General features: G+C 63.1%; 1 protein-coding gene across 1 annotated transcript in view; it reads left to right on the forward strand.

Moving 5' to 3' along the window:
* The first annotated feature begins 2,861 nt into the window (after positions 1 to 2,861).
* Positions 2,862 to 18,818, forward strand: part of ZC3H3 (zinc finger CCCH-type containing 3) — a 69,183-nt gene continuing 53,226 nt past the window's right edge. The window contains exons 1-3 of the mRNA XM_023520288.1: positions 2,862 to 2,970; positions 4,381 to 5,686; positions 6,853 to 7,046. Coding sequence (XP_023376056.1) covers positions 2,883 to 2,970; positions 4,381 to 5,686; positions 6,853 to 7,046 — 1,588 coding nt within the window. The 5' untranslated portion in view covers positions 2,862 to 2,882. The remainder of the gene's footprint in view (positions 2,971 to 4,380; positions 5,687 to 6,852; positions 7,047 to 18,818) is intronic.

The raw sequence follows: 18,818 nt of genomic DNA on the forward strand, positions 1-18,818 counted from the left end.
CTCTGGCACCCAGGAAGCTGGGGGGCGGGGACACACAAGAACATCTTGACAGTCAGAAACTCCGGGTGGCATGACACCCTCCTCATGGATACCCTGTTAGATGGAGCTGGGTGAGGTTGCCTTGGGCGAGGTCCGGGCAGGTCCTGGGGGTCCACAGTTGGAGTGGACACCCTGTCCCCAATGGTGAGCTGTGACCAACGACTGGGAGCCTAGAAAGGGGCTTCCCGCTGTGCAGGTGTCGGCACAGCTAAGAAAGAAGCAGCTCACTGCCACCAGGCCCCTACCCCCCACCTGTGTAAGGGGCTGGAGCCTGGCCAAGCACACTGGGAACGCGGCAGTGGCAGGCAGTGACCCTGGGAGGGACAGAGCAGGTCATTAAGATTCCTGGGATGACCCGGAGAGCGCGCTCCCGGAGCGCTGGGCGTTGCCGTGGAGGGGATGGGAGGGTGGGTTCAGGGTGAGGGGTGAGGCGGCTGCGGCCCAGCCAGGAAAGGACCGCAGGGGCCAGGACGGCTGAGACGGGGTGGGGACAGCCTGCACGAGGAGCCCATCCACGCTTCACACGAGGCCAGGCGGGCCCCACCAGAGACCCAGACTCGGAGGCGAGCGGAGCGCGGGCTGCCGGTGCCCCCACCACCCGGTGCCGCAGGATGCGGGGCCGGCGCGAGGGCGGGGCTGTGGGCTCCAGGCAACGCTGGGTCCCGCAGTGCGGGCTGCCGCAGCCTCCCGCGATCTAGAGCGGGCCTCCTTGTGACACTCCGCGTTTCCTCGGGTGCCGGGAAGTCGGAGCCCACGCCCTCGGCAGCCCCGCCTGCATTCACTCCCCGTCCCCCTCCCCCCACCGCCGCCGGTGCCCACGTCTCTGTTCCGCAGGCCGGACGACCTGGAACCCGTGCCTGGCATACAGCTCGGTAGAGCGCCCCCGGAGCGAGAGCACCAGCCCGGCTGCGGCGGTGGGGCCTGGAGTGAGCTGTGCGCAGACCAAGTCTCAGATGTCTTTCCTTTTTGGAGGTTGAGTCCCTGCGGGGCGTCCCTCTCGCTCGCCGTCCCCACCCCGCACCTAGTGCCTTTCCGCCTATGGCTCTGATGGCCCTGTCCACTGGGAGCTCAATAAAGGTTCAGGGGATCCCTGGGAGAGCTCCTGGCCTGGGAGGCCCCAGGGTGGGAACCCGGGCGGGTAGTGGGGGAGAGAGTCTCTGGTTCTGAAGTGCCCCAGGAATCAGGAGGGGTGTAGGCGGCAAAGGCCCCGTAGAGCTGAGGGCCCTGGGGAAATTATCCCTGCAGATCTGGGTACCCCAGGCGGCTCACAGGAGGGAGCAGGCACAGGTGGTCAGAAGTCCTCATTGCCCAGGTCCTATGTCCAGGCTCCCTTCCCCATTCCAGCACACCCCTACACCTCCTCCTTCCTCTGGGGTCCCCTGCCCTGAGGTCTGCTGAGGCCTTCCTGGCTCCTGGGGCTTTCTGCTGGCTGAGTAAGGTGGGGTGGCGGCGCCGGCATGGAACACAGCCCTATCCTGACTGGGCCTCCGCAGGGGGAAGCAGACACATTGGTCCTGCTTCAGGTGTTCTGAGCCTCACTGGGCTTCGCCCCAGCTGGAAGAAGCCCTGCTGCTGAAATACGGACATGGGCAGTGGGGGCGGGGGAGGCATCTTTCCGGAAGGTGGGAACATCGCCCCAGGTTTGCCCAGTACTAGGGCATGTGAAAGAGTGTCGTGAAATTCACACTATCCATCAGTCGTGGGCCCTGAGAGTCATGGAGGTGATGTGATGGGGGGACAGTAGACTAATATTTTCTTCCAGAAGGATCTGGCTCAGAGTCTGAGGGTCAGTTTTGCAGTGAGGGCCCTTGCAAGCTGTGAAGCTGGGGTGAAGGGGGATCCGCTGGGTTCTCAAGGACAGTTCTCGTTCACAGTCACTTCCTGCTCCCCTCTCTGTGGGATAAAAGAGGAGCATCCGTGGGGGAGTGGTCCCAGCGTGCCAACCACCTGTTCTCACCTGAGGACCTGGTGAGTCAGGTCAGCTGATTCCCACCCACAGGCAGACCTCCCAGAGGACAGGAGCGGGGATTCCTCAGGGAGGTGCAGGCGGAGGCTTAGAGTCGGGGGCAGATAAACCCAAGGCGGGTGTGACGTTTTGTGCTTGTCCCGATGCAAGTGTGATGCAAGTGTGATACAAGTGTGTTTGGTATGGCCACGTTGCTTTCCCTTTATTGACCTCCCACCCACTTCAGAGGGGCTGGTGCCCCCGAAGTAGCCTTATGTGATGGGGCTGGACAGAAGCGGGGTGTGGCAAGGTTCAGGGCACACCTGGGCCGGGTGGTCAGGGGGAACGGCTTGCGGCTCAGGAAGAAGGCTGCTTAAGCCACAGTGCGGAGAACCCCACATAAGAAAAGAGGTGGGTTGGCAGAAGGTGGGGAGCGCGAGGGGTGAGAGTGGGAGAAAACTGCCCGGTGAGGGGAGGGAGACACGGTCCACCGCCAAGGACTCCCAACACCTGGGACGTCTGGCCCTCAGGCATCGTTTGTTTGCTGAATGTCTGTACTTCCACGCGCGGACTGGGGGAGGAGCTGCACTGCGGCCGAGGTGGAACCCAGGTCTCGGTCCTTCGCGCAGTCCCGCCGGGAACGGGGACCAGTGGCGGAGAGGTGGGTCGGAAGCTCGCCAACCGGGAGGCAGCCGGGCCGTCTCCTCCCGGCGCGTAGTGAGGCCACTTCCGGCGCTCAGTAGTGACGTCGCCCCGGCCCCTTGCTCTGCGCGTGCGTGGCCCCGCGAGCGTTGTCAGGGCGACGGCGCGCCCTCTTGGCCCGGCGGGCGCTCGGGCCCGGCCGCATGCGCAGTCTCAGCCTCCCGCGCCCCGCCCGCTGGGAAACGGTCGCGGAGCGATGACGTCGCGGGGGCCTGGCCGGGCGTCGCGGACTCTGGAGATGGAGGAAAAGGAGCTACTACGGCGGCAGATCCGCCTCCTGCAGGGTGGGTCGGGCCGGGCTGGGGTCGCGCCTTCTTCTTTCCCCTCACTACACGGCGAGCCCTCGCCTGCCTCCCGAAGGGGGTCGCTCTCCGCCCGCGGTCTCGGCCAGGTGTGGTGGGTGGAGGTAGGGTCAGGCAGAGGGTGGGGGGCCGGAGGGGCTTCCAGGCCGGCCGGGTCAGCACCCTGCCTGGGATTCGTCCGACGGACAGTGCGGGCCTTTCCGGCGCTGCGGCGCGGGACGGCTGGGCGGTCGCTTAGTAACCGGCGGGAGGCGGCCCCCACCCCCTCGGGCGGGCGCGTCCTCGGCGTCCCCCGGCCCCCGACAGTGGGGCGGAAGGCTCTGGTGCGGCGCGGCAAAGCTCGTACCGGCGAGGGGAGCGTGTTCCTTCCTTGGACGCCCCGTTTTGACCTTTTTTCCTCTGTACTGTCACACTCCCCTTGATAGTCCAGGCCCAGGCCTCGCTTTCTAAACTTTAAAATTTTTATATCTAAGTCGACCTTTCTATACTTAAAAAGTTTCCCCTTTAAAGTTATTCCCAGAAAGGGAAGACTTAAGAATTTGAGAAGTGGGTATAGGGGAGAGTCTAGGTGTTCTGGCCCTGCTTTTGGGCCACTCCTTGGGCTTCCATCATACCGACTCTGAGGTGTCACCAGGTCTGGACGTGGCTCTCTCCGGGTCTGGGGGCCGGACCTGTGTTGCAGGAGTGTTGTACCTGGGGGAGGAGTGGGCGGCTGGCTACTAGATTGCGAGTTGAGTTGTAAGGCTCGGGAGCCCCGGGTGATGAGAGCCCAGGCTCGGGGCTTCTTTGGAAAGGCCCCGTGCTGGTGGTGACAGCCCACTACACTGGGGCTCTGGGTGATCAGGCCTCTCCTCTCCTGCGGGGAGGAGGGAGTGACATTCTTGTCAAGTGTCGGGTGCCCAGGGGTGTCACTTGTGTTACACCGTTCTGTGTGCCAGACAGGGAGATCTCTAAGGTGCAGTGTTGCCCCCGTCCATCGTGGGCAAGCCAGAGGGCCTCCGCCGCTGGCTGGTCCCTTCTTCTAGAGGCATTACAGCATGGGGTTTTTCTGACCTTTCCACATTCAGTGACACTTCCCCTCAGAGGATTGTGGACTTGGGAATAATATTCCCAACAAATAGGGAGCATCACGGCACAGGAATGCATTGTCAGGAAAAGCAGCCAGAACTAGAGCTGCAGTAAAAGGGGGAAAAGGCCGACGGAAAAGGCAGGCTGGGTCGGGGCTCAGCTGTCACTGGTTCTCAGGCACCAGGGGCTGCCCCTCCCGCCGTGAGACTGCGCCAGGCTCAGGAGCGAGGTGGCATCCGTGCGCTGCTGTCCGCTGATGTCCTTCCGGGACGTCATGGCCATTTCACTCACCCTCTGCTTAAGCCTGTGATTCTGTCCCCTCAGGTTTGATCGATGACTACAAAAACCTCCATGGCAATGCCCCTGCCCCGGGCCCCTCAGCGCCGTCCCGGTGGCAGCCACCAGCCTACAACAGCAGCAGGGCCTTCAGCGCTCGCTACCCTCGTCCATGCCGGAGGGGCTTCTCCCAGAGCCACGGGCCTGCGTGGCGCAAGAAATACTCCCTCGTGAATCGGCCCCCGGGATCCTTGGACCCACCTGGCGACTGTGCTGCGCAGCCCACCCTTGAGGCTGGGAGCAGCCGGGACCCCGACCCCCAGCAGTATGGCTTGGAGAGGCAAGTTCAGCTAAGTCTAGATCAGAGCATGGTCATCAAGATCAAACCACCGTCAGAGCCAGGCTCGGCCAGCACTGCGGGGGTCCCACGGGGCTCCTGGGAAGACCGCCAGGGCCCTCCCTGGGGCACCCACAGGCCTCAGGCAGGTGAGGGTGAGCCCCCTGGTGGGCAGCGGCAGCCCTCGAGGCCAGGAAGAGCGAAGGGGACCTGCGGCACAGAGGACCCCCTTCTCGTCTGCCAGAAGGAGCCTGGCAAGCCCCGGGTGGTGAAGTCTGTGAGCAGTGTGGGTGACAGCCCCTCGGGGCCGCGGCGGACCGTCAGTGAGAGCGCAGTTTCGGTCCAGGCGCGCTTCCTGTCGCAGCGCCCCGGAGCGGCCCTGGCTAGGAAGGTGGGCGCCCACTCCGCGGCCAGCTGTGCCGCACAGCTCCTTGCGGACGGGCGAGTGGACGCCGGCCGCCCAGATCAGCCAGCTCCCTCCTGCTCTGTGGCAGGCCCAGCTAGACCAGCTTCCGGACCTAGGCAGGCCCGGGAGAGCTCCCTGCTTGTGTCCTGTCGGATTAACAAGTTCCGGAAAAACAATTACAAGTGGGTGGCTGCCTCGGCGAAGAGCCCTCGGGCGCCTCGAAGGGCCCTCAGTCCCAGAGCGGCCTCGGGGAATGTGTGCACGGCCCCCTTTGGCGCAGCAGAACGAGCGGAGAAGCTGCAGACCAGGGCTGACCAGGACGCCAAGCCCAGGAAGTCAGCCATGTCTTCCACATCTGGGGCCTCCTCCAGCAAGTACAAGTGGAAGGCCTCCAGCCCCTCGGCCTCCTCGTCATCCTCCTTCCGTTGGCAGTCAGAGGCCGGCAGCAAGGACCGTGCCTCCCAGCTCTCTCCAGTCCCATCCAGGTCCCCGCCGGGGGACAAGCCGGCAGTGGGACCCAGCAGCTTGAAGCCCTTCTCCAGTGAGAACCCGCTCTCGGCTTACAGAGCGAGAAGCCGCAACGAGATCGTCCGGCGGCGCGGGAGTACTGGGTGAGGCCCAGCCGCCCCCAGGGTCTTGTGCAGGCAGGCAGGCCCGGCCGGGCCTGGTGAGCTCCCTGCTCGGCCGGCGGAGCCCATGGGAGGGCCTGCCCGCAGGGGTGTGGGGAGAGGAAATGGAGCATCACCTGGCACCGCCTGGTCGCTGCCTGGTTGGGCCTGGGCAAGCACGAAGCTTTGTGTGTGGGATGGGGCTGAGGTTACCACTGAGTAAGGGAGGCTCAGCATGGCCAGGGGCTTGCCTGGGGCCCCCAGCCAGGCAGGGACAGGCGGAGGCAGGCGCTAGCAAGGCCGCCCTTCCTCCTGCTGGGGCATCTTCCCTTCTGGGCCACGGTTTGTGGACGGGCGACATTGTGCCCAGGCCAACCACTGGCTGAGCAAACCCAGGATGCGGGGTGTCTGCAGGAGGGGCTGTCCCTCCTCCAGGGGGGAAGGCTGCCTTGTGCTGGCGACTGCATGCCCCTCTCCTGGCCTCCACCCTAGTGGGTCATGAGGAGGCAGAAAGGTGGCACTTGGCTGGGGTCAGAGACTTAGTTACGGCACTGCCTCTGGTAAGGCCGGAGGGCTTGCTTCTGCCATCCAGCATGGCCGCCTGTTCCATTGTCAGTGGGAGTTGGCCCCACAGGGCTTTCCCGCTGTCCGACCTTGGTCTTTGGCCCTGCTCTCCCAAGACAGGTGTTGTCTTGGGTGCCCCAGGCTTCCTTCACCCTCTCACTTCTGGCTGGGGACCTCCTGTTTCAAGAACGTGGAGGGGAGCTGTGAGAACAGCCCCCTGTGGCGAGGGCTGGGGATGCTGGTGGCAGCTCCCCTTCTGGGCATCACCTGTCTCCTTTGCCCTTACCCCAGCTCTAGTCGGGTGCTCACCTCGTCTGGGGCGACAGAGACTGACGGGCAGGGGTCAGAGGCTGGGCCACTCTCCTTCGCTGACTGCCTGCCCTGGCTCAGGGCCTGGGACCTTCCCCGCTGTAGCTGGGGCTTGGGGGACGGGAGGGGATCCCTACTCCCACAGCTGGGAAATTGGGGTGAGCAGGGCGGGAACCTGTGGGTTCTCCTGCCTCCTGGGCAGACTCCTTGGTACTGAGATCTGGGGGGGGCGAGAGGGGAGGGGGCTGCCCACAACGTGGGGCCTGTTGTGAGCTGTCTGCTCTTTGTCTCCACAGTCTTCCTGGGGACAAGAAGGGCAGCCCCCCACCTGCTGCCACTGCTAAGAGCCAGTTCAGCCTGCGGAGGAGGCAGGCCTTCCGGGGGAAGAGCAGCCCTGGTCTGAAGAAGACGCCCCCCAAGAGCCTGATGCAAGCCCCCAGGCACCGGCCTTGCTGCCTGCCTCCAGGCCGGGCCCACCTCCCCAAGGAAGGTAGGAGGACGGGACAGGGCTTCTGGGAAGGAGGGCTCTGAGGAGCCCCGAGCTGGGCCCACCTCGGCCCTCAGGGCCCTGGCCTGCCAGCACACGGCCTGGCGGGCAGCGGATGGACTGTCAAGGGCAGGGAGATGCCGCTGTGCAGGCATGCGATGGCCTTTCCAGAACATCGCTCTTGGTCGTAGAAGGACAGGGAAGGAGGGTGAGCGGGTTCCTGTTTTAGGGGGAGGCCCAGGGCTCCCCCAGCCTTCCTGTGTGTCCTCTGTCCTCGGAAGCCTGGGGCAGCACCACTCCCTCCTGCTACTGGCCGCTGCCTGGGAGCTGCCTGGGACGTTGGCTTTGTGTGCTAGTGATCAGTGGGGTCAGGGGGTCACGGGGTGTGGCTCCCTTGAGGAGGATGGCAGCACATTGGGGGAGCTGCTGCCAGGCTAGCATTGCTTGGGATCCGTGCTGGGGGATATGGGGCTGTGGCGAGTGGGGAAGGGGAGGCGGTCACCGTGACGCTGTCCTGGAGAGCAGGGATTCATCTGGGCCTGAGGTGTCCCCTTTCCCTTCCCTTGAGCAGCTGGGGGAACTGTGGTGGCTTCCTAGGTGGCGCATGTGAAATCTGGTGGTGGCTTGGCCCTGTGTAGTGGGACTTGGGACTTGTGCTCTCACGACTGCTGTGTCTGGCATTCGGGGACCCAGCTGAGGACGTGCCGGAGGCTCCTGGAGGAGCGGGTGCCCCGCAGGGCTGAGAGCCTGCGTGGGAGCTGGCCGTGAGGGGGAAGGGCACAGGTACAGGGGACGTGAGGAAGCGAGGCTGCATGTCAGCTGCCATGTGCTGTGTGCCTTGGCGCGTGTGGACTCCACCCCAGGGTGCCGGAGCAGAGGGACCCGGGTGGGTGGTGGTCGCTGGCTGTGGAAGCCCAGCCCCAGGTCCCCACGTCAGCCAGCCGGGCCCGGTGGTCAGCAGAGGGCGCACTTGCCCCTCTTATCCCTCAGTGCATCTTTGTCTGGTAATTGATTGCCTAATTTCCTCTTCATGTGAAAGAAAGCAGATATCAAGTAATTTGCAGCAATAACCTGCTAATGCCGGGCCAGTATCGAAACTCCCCTGTTCATTTCAAGTGGCAGATAAAACACTAATACATAATTATCCTTGCAAATTGGATTGTTTTAAATAACCAAAAGGCTGCGGCCAGGGGAAGGCGATCCCATCTCCCCTGAGTTACTGTTGCAGTGTAATTGCCGCGTTCAATCAATTTCCCCGGCATTAGAAATTCCATCACAATCAACATTAAGCTTTATTCATTGTGATGGCTAAGAGCCGGGCCATTTCTCCTCTTTTTCTTAACTGGCAAAATTAATCAGGGAAAAGATTTTAAACATTTACCCGTGCGAAAGAGGTCAGCTCTGCCACTATGTTGCTCAGCAGATAAGGGGGCCAATAAAAAGAAAATTGAATTACTGATGATCAGCAAGAACAGAGTATATAAAACCTGGCAGTCGCCGGTTCAGGAAAAGGGAGAATCAATTTTCCTGGGACAAGGTGCGCTCATTTTTTATTTTGGCGCATATTATCAGCAATTTAATTTGAGAGCGCATAAACAGGAGGAAACAGTTAGGGAATAATGAGCCCGGAGGTGTAGCGTGCCGCGGGATATATGCTGTACACAATTTATTTGGCACAACAGATAATCGCTTTAATTGAATTCAGAACTGCATTGTTCAGCAGGCGTGGGGCCGCGGGCCTTCGGGGACTGAGCTGTGAAGCTTCCAGCCTGACTCCTCGCTTCCCCTTCTCTGCCAGTCCCCTCCCCTCCCCTCCCCTCCCCGCTCCGCTGCCCTCTGAGCCCCGCCTGCCCTGTTCTCTGGGTTTAGAGTCAGACTTTGGCTGGGGGACGGGGCGGGGGCCCTGGAGTCACCACGTGCCCTCCTCTGCCTCCGCCCCTTCCTGGTTCTCCTGGGGGATTGCCAGAGGATGCCTGAGAAAGGGCCCGGGGCGTGTTTGCTGCCTGCGGGCCTCCTGCGTTGTACTGCACAGACGCCGCGCAGACGCCACGTGATCGGTCTCTGCAGACTGGTGGCGGTGGCGGCGGCGGCGGCGGCAGAGGGCGAGTAACCTTCCACAGGCCTCCGATGGGTCTGGTTCACCACCACCGTGGAGCCGTGCCAGGTGGTGCTTAGTGAGCGGTGCTGGCAGTACTGGGCTCTCACTCCGTGCAGGGCTGGCTCCGGGGCCTGTCCCCCTCCGGCCACATGGGGCCTCTGTGCCGTGACTCAGGCTGCCCTGAAGCGATGCACTTGATGCGTGCCACTGAGCACGGCTCCCTGTATGCAGAGGGTGCTGCCCGGCCCACACACACCCAGGGCTGGCAGCCTACCCGCCACGCTGGGCCCCAGGCCGTGGGGCTTCATGGTGACAACAGGTCACGGCATTCTTACAGCCACTGGGAAGTGTTTGCTGCCAGGTGCCAAGGAAAAGCCGCAGGTGGGTGGGCAGGTGGGTGGGGGATGTTGTCATCTCCCAGAAGTCACTGGGATGGGAGGGGCCCTCCTCACCTGACCACAGAGGACATGTGGCCATAGCCTGCCCTTGTCCTTCCCCTGCCTGTCCTGAGCCAGGGGCCCTGCCTGAGAAGTCCCAGACTGCACAGAAGAGTGGCCAGCTGGGCAGCGGAGGTTTTTGGGGCTGCAGTTGACAGGAAGGGCCAGTGCCTACCTTCTCTGACAGGGCCCCGCCCCCCTGACCAGGTGCACCGAGTGGGCGGGGCAGGGGTGGGTCTGGCAGCAGCCCTGCAGTGTGGCTTCCACAGGCAGCTCAGGAACCCACTGCTTGGCGCTGGCAGCCTGTGCTGCGCCTGTGCCGGCCTCAGGGCTGCGGGAGGGTCAGTGGGCCAAAGGAGCCTTTTCCTGGGTGCCCCCAGGAAGGAGACGCTTTCTCAGCACCAGCCATGGGTGCTTTGGGGTCCAGCCAGGCCGCTGGGCGGACCCTGAGCTGAGCCGGCTGCCTGGCACGGAGTGCGTGCCCGAACTCCAGGCTGCCGCCGGCGGCTCTCCTCCCGTTAGCCGAGGCCGTCAGTCCCAGCCTGTGGGGAGTGGGAGGCTGCAGCGAGCCCAGGGACGGCTCTCCCAGTCCGTGTGGTGGGCAGGGACGTGTCGCGCTTCTGCCACAGCTGCAGAGGGCCCGCAGGAGGACAGAGGAGGTGTGCCGCTTCTGCCACGCTGCCCTGTTCTGTCCCACGGGTGCTGAGAAGCAGCCCTGGGCCCTGCCCTCGGCCCGCGAGTGTCCCGGCAGGAGCCTGGTGCTGGCATTGACGCGCCTGCTTCTGTGGCTGTCTCCGGGGCCAGTGCGTGGCTGGCGTTCCTGCTGCTCTCCAGCTGCCAGCACTTCACCGAGGGGTCTGTGATCCCGTGCCGTGGGTTCAGCTTGACTTCGGCAAATGCTGTGAGGCGTGTGAGAGCGGCGGGGTCTGGCGTCCTGCCTCCTTTCACAGGGAGAAGGAAGTGCTCGGTTAGGTGCTGAGGCCAGCGCAGGCCCGGGCCTCGCTCGCGGCAGGCGCGCTGCAGGCTCGTTTTACGTTTGCTGTGCTGCGCTAATTCATCACCACGACAGCTGGCCTGGGAGTCGTGTTTACCTGGCCAGGCTCGGGGCCTCTCCGGGAGCCGTGACCTCTGTGGAGCTGGGGGTGCCCACACCACACCAAGAAGCTGAAGCCTGGGGAGGGAGGGGCGATGCTCTCTGGATGGCTGGAGCGTGTACCCAGGGGATCAGGGGAGCACCCTTGTGGGCCAGGGTCCTGGCTTGGGCTGCTCCTTGTGTCTGATCAGTGGACATGGTGTGCCCAGGCTGTCACGGCCCGTGTTTCGTTGCCCCCCTCAGCCCTGTCCGGCCTGAGGATCCCTCTCAACCCGCGGACCGTCGCCAGCCCACCAGCTGCTGCCCTCCTCCTCCGCCCCCAGTGCTCTTCCGGTAGCCTGGCTCTCAGGTGGTCTGTCCCAGCAGCTCCCCTGGGCCCGGCCCCTCCCTGCCTTGAGGAAAGGGGGCCAGCCTCAGTGGGGCCCCCAGCTGCTGGAGGTGGGGCGTGGCCTTCCAGGTCTCTGGAATTTGGCACCTTCTCCACATGGCTATCAGCCCTGGGGCCCTGCTCCTGCCTGCTGGGCTACCCCCACCCCACTCCCCAGACCCCCTTGCACCGGCCCCTCTGTGCTGGCGCAGTCCCCACACGGACAGGGGTCTGGTTTGGGCGCGTCCACTGGCATGCCGAGGTGAGATCCGGGGGGGAAGGAAGTGCTGTTCTTGGCGTCGCCTGCCCGCAGGGCACCTTGTCTTCTGGCTACGCGCCCCTCCCTCCGTGCCGTCCCTGCCCCTGGCAAGCTGATGGGCACTGAATGTCAGCAGCCTCAGGTGCTGTGCTGGGCATGTGGCCACTGGGCCAGCCTGGCGAGGTCTCCAACAGCCTAGGGAGAAAACGGATGACGCCGGCACAGACGCGACTTTTCACGGCTGAGAGAAAAGAGGGACTGGCCAGCTGGCTGGGAGGCGAGGGGCGGGGTGCCAGGCTGGGCAGGGCTTCCCGAGGGCTGGAGGGTGGAGGAACTGGGGATGGGGTTGGGGGCCTTCTGAGCAGAGTGCACAGTGAGCACGGAGAGGGGCAGGGCTGGTGTCCTTCACCTGGAGTTGCCTGGAACAGAGGGACGAGGGACACTGATGGAACTCACCAGGCGGGAGGGCCCTCGCCAGGCTGGCCCTGCTGCTGCTCCCGGCTTCATCAGCTCTTTAGACCTGTGGGATGTCTCCCCTCTCCTTCTCGCTTGCCCCGCCCCTCCCAGTTGCCCCTCCTGCCCTGTTGCCCTGGGAGACCAGAGCGCTGTCAGCACCATCGGCCAAGGAAGGACGAGGAGCCACGCTAAGTCTGTCAAGGGACTGCCGCCCCGTTCCCAGCACTCTGCTGGGCAGCAGTCCGCGCTGCATATGTCCTGTGTGCCCTGCTGAGCTCCTGGGGCTGCCTAGGCAGGCCAGGCGTCATCACTAAGGGCGCAGACAGGCCGGGGTGGCAGGCCGCTGCCTGGGAGCTGTGAACTCTGGGCCCTGACTCTGTGGACCAGTGGCCCTGAGCTGACTTGCGCTGCCCTTCCCTGTCCCTCTGCCCAGTGGGAGGCTTGGAGGGACAGAGGTGGGCCCCTCGCATGGGAACCCGGAAGTGCGTCTCCTTCTGAGCCCCCTTCAGCCAACCCCCTTCTGCTGGCTCTCCTCACGCCTTGCTTGTGAAGGGGAGGTGCTGGTGGGGGGTCATTGTCCATGTCTGGCTCCGGCTGCCACCCCCACACTGTTGTTGTCCCCTGGGCTGGTGAAGGGCGGGGCAATGGACGGAGAGGGGGCAGAGCCAGACTGCTCCTCTTGCTGCCCTGGGGCTGGGGCTGGCGGCCGCGTGTCCTTGACTCTGGGCCCTGGGACAGCGCCCCACAGGGCAGCAAGGGTGGAGACGGGCCCCTGGGGAGCAGAGGCTGGAGGGGCCGCCACTTTGGGGCCGAGCTGCCCACACGGGCCAGTGGGCCTGAGCCCGGACGGAGTGCCAGGACCAGGTGGGTGGACATTGGCTTTCAGTCTCTTTTTTCAAAGATGCCATTTTCAGGTTATGAATTTCCCGCTAAGCAGAGCTGTATTCTGCAAGTCAGTTATTTTGTTTCCCTTCAGAACTGTTTGGTTCGTGTGAGTTTCCCTTTGGCCGTGGGTGGTTTAGAAGGGCTCTGCTTCGCTTCCAGGCCGGCGGGGCTCGGGGGCCGCCTGCTGCCTAGCGTAGTCCACTGTGCACGCAGCGGCGTCGTGTCCGTCCCATGTGGTCTGCAGGGCTGTGTCACAGCTGGCGCGTGGAACACTCGGCAAAGCCGCGTGCGCTGGGCAGCATGGAGTCCCCGTGGTGGGTGCGTGGCTCTGGAAGGTGGTATTCAGATCTCTGTACTTACTGATTGGGGGGCAGGGAGGGAGTCTCTCTCTTCCACAGTCACCTGCAGAGATGTGCTAGAATCTTCCACTGTGCTTGTGAATTTGTTAATTTCTTTGCCTGTCATTTTTGTATTAAATATTTTGAGATCGCTTTGCCGAGTGCAAACAAGCGTAGAACTGTTATATTTCCCTGGTGGATTGAATCTTTTGATGTCTGAAATGCCCTTTTTCGTCTCCAGTAAAGCTTTCTGCCTCAGTCTCCCTTCTCTGGTTCGGGTGTAGCCACATCAGTCTTTGACTCGATGTTGCGGGATGTGTGCGTGTGTGTGGACACACACATGCAAACGCACACAGCGGCACCCACGTCTCAGCCTTTCTGTGTCGTGCGCAGTCTGGAACGGTCTAAGAGGTTCAGTCTTTCACACGGTGCGGTTGCTGATGTGTTCGGGGGCCGGTCTCCTTTCTTACCATGTGCTTTTCTTTGTTAAACCCGTTTGTGTTTTTCCCTCTCTTTTTTTCTTTGTTTGGATACATGTTTTTTATTCTGTCTCTGCTCATTTAGCTTACAGGATACTCTTTTATTCTCCTTTTAGTGGCTTCCCAGAGGTTAGACTGTGTGTTCTTGTCTTCCTGATACAAAGAGGTTCTCGTCTGATCACGTCCCAGGTGGAACAAGGAGCTTGGAGGACGGAGATCTGTCCCCCGCTTCCATCTTACACGCGGGGACGTTGCGGCTCTAACTGTCCACGTGTTTCAGACTTCACAAAACGTCTTGCACAGCCCGCGTTTATTTCGATCTGCTCGCGGGTGTATTCTTCCGTTTCTTTTCACTGCTTCCTCTCCTGCCTGAAGGACACCTCTTGACGTTTTCTGAGCGTCGCTGGTCTGCTGCAGACCATTTCCTCGACGGGTGTTCATCTGGAAAGCCTTCGTCTTCGTGGGACTCCCCGAGGAGTGTGAGCACTTGGGCTGCAGGCACTTTCTTTAGCCGTCCTCCCCCAGGGTGGCTGGCGGCTGCTGCTTTTTCTCTGCACGTGGTTTTCGGCGGCTGTGCCACGGTGCGCCTCGCGCGCCTCTGATTTATTCTGCTTAGCGTTTGTGCCATTTCCTGAAGCTGCGACTTAATGGTTTTCATCACTTTTGGAAAATCCTCAGCCGTCCTGTCTGCCGCAGTCACTTCCGCCCCATTCCCGCTTCTCCTGGGAGCTCAGCTCCGTCCGTGGTGGAGCCGCTCACCACACCCTGCCCCTCTCCTTCATCTTTCCTGTGTCTTCCATCACTTTTTCCTCCATGCTGAAATCGGGATCGTTTCTTCTAACCCCTGTTCTAGTTTGCTCATCGCTTGTGCAGCTTCGTATTTTCTGCTACTAAACTCGTTCCGCGAGGCCTTGGCTTGAGTCATTTTTGAATTCTAAAATTTCCATTGGTCTTTCTGCATACTTTCTAGGTCTCTGCCAGAATTTGCAGGCTTGTCTTTTAGTATTTAGTACCTGATCGTGTCAGTCATTTTTAAAGTCCATGTCCGACCGCGCATTTCTGGATTCCCCTTCATTCCACTTGAGTCTGATTTGCTCGCATGCCTGGTTCTTTCGTGTGCAGTGGCGGTCACTCGGGTGGACTCTGGCTGGATGATGCCGTCTGCCCCAGCTAGGCTGCCCCTCGGGGAGACAGGCCTGCAGAGTCAGTGCGTGCCCCAGGAGCGAGAATGCCCGGGCCGGCTGCCCGGGGCTGGACTGAGGTACAGCCTTATGGGCCTGTGGGCCCCCGGGAGGGGATCCGCGCTGGGTGGGCTTGTGGGACACTCAGGAGGAGGAGGCTGTGGCCCCAGCATTGCCGGCAGGGCCTCCGTGTGGCAGCAGGCGTCCAGCAGAGCAGGGTCTGTGAGGGGGCAGGAGTGCGGGGCGGTGGGGCCCACTCAGCCCACCCTGCATCACAGGGCCCACTTTCCCATCCACAGATGGGTGTGCAGGGCGCCTTTCTGCACAGCGTGTGATTGTGGGGGAGAAAGGCGCTCCCAGTGTCTGGGGACCTTGTGCTTAGGACAGGAGTGGCTTGTTGATCTGTGTCCCCCAAGGGATCTAATGCCGCAGGCAGCTGGAGGAGGAGCAGGGCCTGGTGCAACCCGGCCTCCTCACTGAGAGCACGGCCCCACCCCTTCCCTCCCTCCTTCTGGGTGGCAGGGAGGGGCTTGGGCGTGGGCTTCGCACACTGGGGACAGACGTGCTGCCCTGGAGCCTGCACGCAGTGGGTGGGTGGTGGTGCGCTCAGGGCTGTGTCCCCTTGGTCAGCCCATCCTGCCCTCTGTGTCCTTGTGGGAGCACACTGACATGGATGGAGCCCCCTTAGGATGAGCATCAAAGATGGGCACTTCCCCCCAGAGTCTGAGCTGAGGCCCTCTGCTTCTCATCCTCCTGAGGTCCTGCGGGTGGCTCTGCCGAGGGAGAGACACAAGGGCTGTGGGCTTGGTTGTCCTAGAAGGGCGGGGCCCTGCGTCCCTCCACGGGCTGCTCCTCTTCAGCTGTCAGTTTCTAGGGACATGGCATGACCCTGGAAAAGCCTGTGTTCGTGGGGCCCTCTGCTCTTTGTGGCCCTTCCGCTTGTCCCATCTCTTTGTGACCACGGGAGGTGGTAGCGGCTTTCCCAAGACTGCGGACCATGATTGTCAGGGGCCTTTCTCACAGCAGGAGGCCAGTGCCTTTTCCAGGAAAGGCCCAGGCTGGGAGGGCGCTGGGCTGGGAGGAGCCTGAGGAGGCACCACAGCTGAGCCAGGCCCTGCTGGAGCCACCTGGGCAGCACCCCGTGTGGCCTGGAGCTCTCTGCACTCATACAGGTACCTTCCAATCTGAACACTGGGTCTAAATGCCTAGATTGTTGGGATTTGCAAAGGACATACGTGGCCACACACGACCGCAAATCCAGCAGCTTCTAATCGTGAGGTGTCCAGTTACTGTTGATTTGCCCAGGCATCATTCTCCAGGCCTGGCTGGAAGGAGCCCTAAGCCGTGGGGCCCCCGACACTTCCAGTGTCGCTGGCCCGGAGTCTACAGGGGTCTGCAGAGGCCAGGGCCTGCTGGGTCCACACCCTTGCTCCCAGCACGGGCTGGTCTGCATGGCTGGGATAAGGTGTCTAGCTCAGGGAGGTTGGCAGCTCCCCTTGCTGTGGGGGTTGTGTACATGCAAGAAGGTGCTGCCCTCCCCATAATCCTCTTTGCCTCCAGGGCTGAACCTCAGGTGACCAGCACAGGGGCCCCAGCTTACCTGCAGGTGCTGCGCTTAGAGAGGCTCCTGTGGGACCCAGAGCCAGTGCTCTCCGAGTCAGGCACTCTGTCCCTCAGCCTGTCCCCCACCTGCTGTAGCTGTGCTGGGGGTGAGGGAGCAACCCAGGGCCTGCTCCGTGTCAGCCACCCTGTCTGGGGCCCTTTCTGGGATGGCCTGAGTAGCCAGGATGCCGTGGGTGTCCAAGGGGAGTGGCCCCGGGCCAGGGGTCTCGTCCCTGGCACGTTGCTCCCTCAGCTGGTTACGGTTTGTGGGCGTGGTAGGGCCCTGGGAGACGTGCTGGCCCCACACCTCTGCCCATCTGGACGGGGGGATTCTGGCTCACCCAGGGCCCTCAGCCCGGGAGTACCCGTGTCCAGGCAGCCCCTCTGGGCCGTCGTCCTGCGGGCTCTGCTCTCCGCGTTGGCCCCGCGTCACTCGCATGCTGGGCTCTGGCAGCTGTCGTCCCCATCGTCCCTCGTATCAGCGGTGGGGCGCTGAAGTGGCGGTTCAAGCAGGAGCCAGTGCCTGGGGCTCCCAAGGCGGGTGCCACCTGTGCAGACTGCACTTCCCGCGGTGCCAGGTGTGCCGGCGGCTGCTGCCCTGGAGCCCAGCTGGCCGGAGGAGGCGGAGGGAAGGGCAGTGGGCGCACGGTGCTGGCAGCACGGGCCTGTCTGACTGTGGGTGGCAGGGCGCCCCACAGCCAGTGGACGTGCTGAGAGTATGTGTCTGCAGCGCAGTCCCTGTGCTGGGCACAGCCACCTCCCGGACAGAGCACTGGGAGGCCGGGAGCCCGTCTGGCCCGGCACATCTCATGGACTGCAGGACGGCCCGTTTCAGGGGTGCCTCCAGAGGCGTGGGCTCCAGCCCCCCATGCACAGTGCAGCGGGGAGGTTTCCCGCAGGGTCCAGTGTGCCCCCCTGGATCGTTGTGGGTGGGGGCGGCGGGCTGGGCCTAGGCCGGGGCACTGTTAGCTCTGCCCCACAGTGCTGGGCCCAGTGAGCGGACATGGGAGGGCTGGAGTGACCAGGTGACCATGTGCAGCTGGTTTCTGGTCCCCGACAGCGGTGCCCCCAGTGCTTCCTGCCATGCCCTGTCCCTCCCGGCACTGGGGAGCTGAGGCCTGGTCCTGGGTCTCCTCTGGGCCAGCGGAGTGGAGAACATCCTCGTCCCCACTGCCAGGCTCGTGCCCCATGGGGCCTGGACTTTCTGCACCAGGGTCTGCCTTACACGCCCGTACCTCTGCGGCTGTCCCTCTGGTGCCGTGAGTGTGAAGGGCTGGCATGGATGGCTGCGAAATGACGTGAGACAAGCTCCCATGGAAATCAGAAGGCAGTTAGCTTTTAATGAGCCGAAAGAAACAGGACTTCAGTCAAAGAGAGTCCCCTGTGGGTCCCCCAGGTGCTGCGTGCAGCATGTTTAAAGAGGACACTGTTGTCAGCAGCAGAGATTCGGGCTCTGCTGAGACCAGGGGTTGAGGAGTTCATTTCAGGGTAAACTGCGCCCCCGAGGGAAGGCTGGGGGTGCCTCGGCCTTGCGGTAAGCACTGGATCCCAGGGACACATGCCTGGGCGGGCGTGTCCCCTCCAGCCTGACCTCCCTCCAGAAAAGACCCTCCCCCGAGATCCATGGCCACAGCTCCAACCTGCAGTGCCTGTGGCTACCTCTGGTGAACATGGCGTGGCTGTACTCTGTGCTGCCCCCGCCCCAGGCCTGCGCACAGACGCCACGGCGCTGCCAGGAGCTGGGCTGTTCCCCTCCTCCCAGGACAGCTGTTTGCAGCTGAGGCCGAGAGCCTGGCCCTCCTCGTGGAGCCCCTCGGTCCACTCACCTGTGGCTCTGTGGAGGTGGCCCTGTGCATATGTGGGACAGCGTGATGGCAAACGTGGTGGCTGGGCAGCGGTTTCCTCTCTGAGTGTGGGGCATTGCTGGCCCTCATCTTACAGGATGTCCGGGATTGCGGGGCATGGGCAGGGAGCGTGGCCCCCCGCCCAGCACCCAGGTCTGGGATGAGGGGTGAGCTGCCCTTCTGTAGGCCCCCCTCCCCCATTTAATTGGGCAGGCTCGGCCGTGCTGGTTGCTCAGCACCTGCTGTCTCCCATCACCCCACCCCAGGGTGCAGGGCTGCAGACGGCCACTGCAGAGCTATCAGCGTGAGTCCTGTGGGTGGCCCGGGGCCTGGCCCTTGTGTTCTGGGGGCTCCATGGTGCTGGATGCACGGGGCCACAGGCGAGCAGGAGGTTGGCCGCAGACGGGGTCCTGAGGGCTGTCGAGGTCAGGGCTGGGTTCTGAGCGCAGAAGGGCCAAGGGACGAGGGGAGCAGAATGGGGACTGGGCCATGAGTTTTGTCTTTGGAGGCTGGAGCTGAGTCCCAGGACCCGCCATGGCTGATTCCTGTGCTGACGGGCGCTGGCCATCCTGGGGCCTGAGTGAAACAGGCTAAGGGACACCCAGTCCCAGGACATCTTGTCTCAGCTGCTTCTGACTTCAGACAAGGCTTAAGGTCCCGGGGCCAGCAGAGCGTGCCCCCAAGCTGCCTGGGTCTGTGGGGGGAGGGTGAGCACCAGCTATGTCTGGACAAACCC

The sequence above is a fragment of the Pteropus vampyrus genome, unplaced genomic scaffold (genome assembly GCF_000151845.1).
Source record: "Pteropus vampyrus isolate Shadow unplaced genomic scaffold, Pvam_2.0 Scaffold256, whole genome shotgun sequence".
Lineage (NCBI taxonomy): Eukaryota > Metazoa > Chordata > Mammalia > Chiroptera > Pteropodidae > Pteropus > Pteropus vampyrus.